The 4,966-nt window shown below is 42.9% G+C and overlaps 1 protein-coding gene across 1 annotated transcript; it reads right to left on the bottom strand.

Annotated features, from left to right (window-relative positions):
- Nucleotides 1-2,897: 2,897 nt before the first annotated feature.
- Nucleotides 2,898-3,662, bottom strand: LOC107508351 (small integral membrane protein 10-like protein 2A). The gene has a single exon (XM_036227232.1). The coding sequence runs from the start codon at nt 3,456-3,458 to the stop codon at nt 3,231-3,233; it is 228 nt and encodes a 75-aa protein (XP_036083125.1). The 5' UTR covers nt 3,459-3,662; the 3' UTR covers nt 2,898-3,230.
- Nucleotides 3,663-4,966: the final 1,304 nt, after the last annotated feature.

Below are 4,966 nucleotides of genomic sequence, written 5' to 3'. Positions count from 1 at the left end.
GGAGTTCGGTCATATCGGGAGAGGACCTGGAGGAAAGGAAGGGGGAAGTGGTAGAGTCAGGGTAGAACAGGAACTCTTTTGATCTGCCATGTAAGAAAGGCACTCCCTCCCATTTGATATATTCAGAGGACTGCATCTTTAGGAAAGCCTGAGTTGAAGGATATTTTCTGTTGCTCAAGAGAACTGCACCCAACTCCGCAGGTAAGCCTACGCCAAAAGTTGCCAGAGATACTCAGATCATGAAGGTCGCACAATTATGGAAGAGAACAGGTTAATAAATCTGAGCATGAGGCAGTTTCCCTGGCCGACCTGTTTTTTTTTTTTTTTGGCTGGGGGATGAGAAAGTTTACCTGCAGTGAATTAGAGGAAATGATTTTAAAAGTGAAACACAAGACCAAAGCCTGTGTGCTCTCTATAAGTTCAAATTTTAAACTGTTAACTGTTCAGAACTGTGTATACTTACTATTTCTGTTAACGGGCAAAAAGTTGTTTTCTGAGAAGGCGATGTTTAATTACAGTTTCTACACTGAGACCAATTGGCTTTTATTTGAGAACTTGTTATAAAGAACGCTTTTAATGTTTCATTAAGACAAATTGTTTTTGGTTAGAAGTCAAGTCCTAAGTGACTATGAATTGTATCTGACCCTCCATTAGTGTGCCCTGGTGCAAGTGCTTGGGAGTACTAAACTGAGGTTGCAAGCATAGAGTGCCTAGCTCTGTTTTCCCAAAATTCCAGCATCCGCTTGGATAGTGAATTTTACACTAAAGAGCCGAGGCCTCACAATTTAAATAAAAAATGAAAAACTAATCATAATGAGTCTACTCGTAGCAAAACGAATATTGTTTGCAATATGTCATCACGAGCGCCGCCGCTATACTTCTCTGTTCCTGTCTCCTCTCCTGAAAATCGGGAGTAATAGTAGTCCCTAGCTCTGAGTTGTGAGGATTAAAGGAAATGATGTGTACAAAGCGCTTAGGACATTGCATGGCTTATCTTAAGTGTGCGATGATGGTTCCAAGTGTTATTTTTCTTCAACTAAGTGGAGCGTATGTATGTATGCACGTGATATCTATGTCCCTCTGGCTCACATCTATTAAATTCATCCCACGTCTCGTAAAATGTAATTCCTTATTTTTAATGGCTACAAAGTATCCCCTTATAATATAGATGCACTATTTTTACTTAACCAGGCTCCTCCTGCTGGACATTTAATTTATTTCCACTGTCTTGCTATTATGACTACTACTAAAAATGTGAGAACCTTGCATAAACATCATGGGGTACTTATCCAACTTTAAGGTCTGAAAAGTTTTAAGTTTTGAAAGTTCATCCCCGTCTTGTTCTGTTTTTACCTTAACTATGACTTTGTAGAGATTTGCTCCTGCAAAGTTTCAGAGTGAGGAAGCCCTTGGCTACATGAAGATTACGGGCCATTTTCCGTTTTAAAGCATTTCCCATGGTCTCCTGTTTCCTTGGAAAGCAAGGAAATTCTATTTGTGTGATCATTGAGGAACATTTTAGGATATACATACGCCATTGCAGAAAAACACGAAGGCAGACTCTATCTGCCCTCGTGTGCCACTCCCCAAGTCCCCTTCCCTCAAATTTCCTTCCTTGAGTGCAGTAAATTTTTATTTTATGCCAGTTTATTTATTTTTATACTGTATATACGTATTTTTTTACATTTTATTTCCCCCTCCCCCTCCCAGTAAATTCACTTTTAATAAGTTTTCATTTTTAATCAAAACCATACATGCACAGTTTAAACAATCAAATAGTGCAAAAGGGTGTGTGTGTGTGTGTGTGTATGTGTGTGTAATGAAAAGCAGTCAATCCTCGCTCATCCTGCTCAACTCTTGATTCCCCAACCCAGAGGCAAAACTTTTTACACGTTTGGTTAGTGGTTAACTCCGTTTTTAAGAATATGCTTTTATTACTATTTCTTGACCTGATAACATGAGGCATTTTCTGCTGACTTCCTGCTGTCCCCCTCCACTCTCCTCCCCACTCCATATGGTTGTAACACTATTTTTTAACGCTTCTGCTGGTACCCGTGCTCATTTTGATATAGTCACTAAAACTTTTCACTTTTTATTTTTTTAATTTTTCAATGACAGTTGACATTCAATATCATATCAGTTTCAGGTGTACAGCATAGTGTTAGACATTTATATACCTTACGAAGTGGTTCCCCCCACCGATGTTCTTTGAAGTAGAGACAGCATCCAGACTTCCCACTTCATGAGAATAGCACCACTATGCCAATTCCTCCCCTCCGCCAGTCCTTATACACTGACAAAGTTGGTAATAGTCCCATTCTGTTCTAAAACCCTAATTAAGTCTTCCCCGCTTTGCCTTAGATTTACTCTAAAAATGGAAAATCATAACTAATATTTCTATTGTAATGCTCATTTAAATACTGCTCACTGAATAGCAAAGTCAAATGCTATGGTTGGATTGTTCTCATCTATGATTGCAGTCTTGATCCATGTGCCAAGGTCCAAGGAGATTCCCTTTTTCATACTCCTGGCAACTGTTCAAAACCAGGCCACATCCCAGGTTGCTTTTTATTTGAAGCATGCTTTCCTCGCACAGTTTGAAATGTTTGTTTCCCTGCAGTTCCTGTTTACCGTCGTTTCCTCTTTGGGGGTGAAGCAATGTATGACTTCAGGTCATGATATTAATTTCCTCCGGCTTCTGATTCCATCCAGTCTATTGCTTAGAATTCATTCCATGCAGTTGGAACTCTATTCAGGTCTCATTCTAATTTGGAGGATTAGCCTTCTCTCTGGACCATTCCTGCCCAGTTTATTTAAGTCCTCAGTAACCTTTCCTCCTTTTTTCCCCCCTTGAGGGCATCCTGTGCCCCTTGTCATCGCCTGAAGTTCGTGCGGACTTTTTTTTTTTTTTTAATCGTACGGATGCAAGAACTTCTCACATATTTCTGCGGATTTTCAGACTTTTAAGTTCTTTTCTGTTCCTTGAAATATCTATTTCCTTGAGAGGCAACTTTTCGTTATATCTTAGGCTTTTTTGGTTATGCTGAAGGCTTTCCGCAAATAATGACTTCTAGCCGCCCATTTACATTAACAGATGAGACACTGGAAAGACCGACGGGCAAGTCTGCGTGCGCGGGCCGAGCTGGTCACTTTGCTCTGGGGCGGGTGAGCTGGTGGGTGCAAGTCAGCCATCCTGCCTGGGGCCCGCCACTACCACAGAGTTAACTGCTCTAAATATGTACCTGCAGGTGGACGTTGAGAATCGCGGAGATCACCGCGTAGAAGTAGGGGAAGTTCACGCGCAGGTGCCAGGCCAGGTCGAAGAAGAGGAGCAGTGTGCGCGTGAGCCTCTTGCAGAAGGCGTGGTAGGAGCCGCGGGTCGCCACGGCCCAGCGCGACAGCCGCACCGCCAGGCCAGACAGGGCCGCCGCCGCCATCGGTCTGTTGTAGCTTCCCATATAGCGCCCAGAGCCCAGACACTCCTGCCGGCTCCGCTGACCCACCGACCGACGGACAGAGGGAATCCGTGCGGGAGGCTGACTGGGTGGCCCTCCTTGCCCTGCAGCGCTCGGGCCCAGGCGATCGGGATCGCGGGCACCCACCGGGCTAAGTTTCTGTCGGGGGCCCCTCGGGGCGGGGCGGGGCGGGGCGCCAGAGGCCGCGAGCCCGGGGACGGGGAGGTGGGCACCAGGGAAAGGGGGGGAGGGGAGCAAAGGGGGGGAGGGGGAGGGGGAGGGGGAGGGGAGGGGAGGGGGAGGGGCGCGCGGCTCACCCAGGAGAGGTAGCTTCTTCCCTAAGCCGGTGGTCCGTTTTCTACTTTTTCTTTTTTAACTTTCAAATTTTAACGGACGCAAAACGAAACTTGCCCAAAACGTTAGAAAATTTCCGTCATAAGCATGATCATGAGCAGCTTAGCAGCTTGAACCTGTTTCCTGCTGCCTCAGATCCCTTTAAGAACTTTTCCGATCCTCTGCGGTGAGCTGGTGCAAACATACAAAACATAATTTTCTGACCTTTAAAATGTGTGCATTCTGCTTTCGTGACTCAAGCAACTCTTGGGTTTTTTTGTTTTAGTTCTTTAGTATTCCTCTAATGAGAAAAGTTCTACAAACAAGTTTTTAGAAATTGTCAACAGCACAAACAACTGGAACAATGGGAAGCAAATTCCGCGCCGCAGCTTCACATTCCCCGTCCCACCCCCGCTGTGATTAAGATTCCGTTTCCTGTTATGTACTTCTAGACTTGATATGTTGATATATTGCTCTTACCATGTCCGTACTATCCACCTACCTCGCTCTCTTTGACTACTGATTATCACACCTCTAGATGTTGACTCAAAATGCTCAATAATTTATTTAGCCAGTCCCCTACTGATGGACGTTCTGAATGTTTCCAGGTTTTGCTATGCCAAAAATTGTGACAGTGACATCATTGTACACATGAATTTACAAGGGGCAGAAGAGTATGAATAATACGATCCCATCTTTATTTAGAAAAACAATCACATAAACACATATATTTCGTGCGCCAGGCCAAAAAGTTTTACTAATTTCATGTGGTCAATCAAAAAAGTTTAGAGAGACCAGAGCTCTAAACAGCATTGTGTGTTAATCTTGGAATCCTTTTTGCCAGTATGATAGCCAATAGTTTTGTCTCATTCTAATTTGCATTTTTAAAAGGATCAGTGCAGCTGAGCAACTTTCCTGCATTTCTGAATTTTTTGATATTGTTTTAGTGATTGTCATAAAGCATTAAAACATTATAAATATATATTATAGGAAAAGTAAAGATCTTAGGATCACAACCTCCAGAAAGGCTATTAACAGATTGGCATACGTTTTTTTGTTGTTGTTAAATCAATTATCTACATATATTAATAAGCCAGGCATATATACATATATTACACAGAGATCACAAAACAAAATTGGAATCATACGAACACACTACCCTGACAGTTGCTTTTAAA

The sequence above is a fragment of the Rousettus aegyptiacus genome, unplaced genomic scaffold (assembly GCF_014176215.1).
Source record: "Rousettus aegyptiacus isolate mRouAeg1 unplaced genomic scaffold, mRouAeg1.p scaffold_m13_p_9, whole genome shotgun sequence".
NCBI lineage: Eukaryota > Metazoa > Chordata > Mammalia > Chiroptera > Pteropodidae > Rousettus > Rousettus aegyptiacus.
Note: the sequence above shows the minus strand (reverse complement) of the source record. Positions and strands in the feature narration are given on the sequence as shown.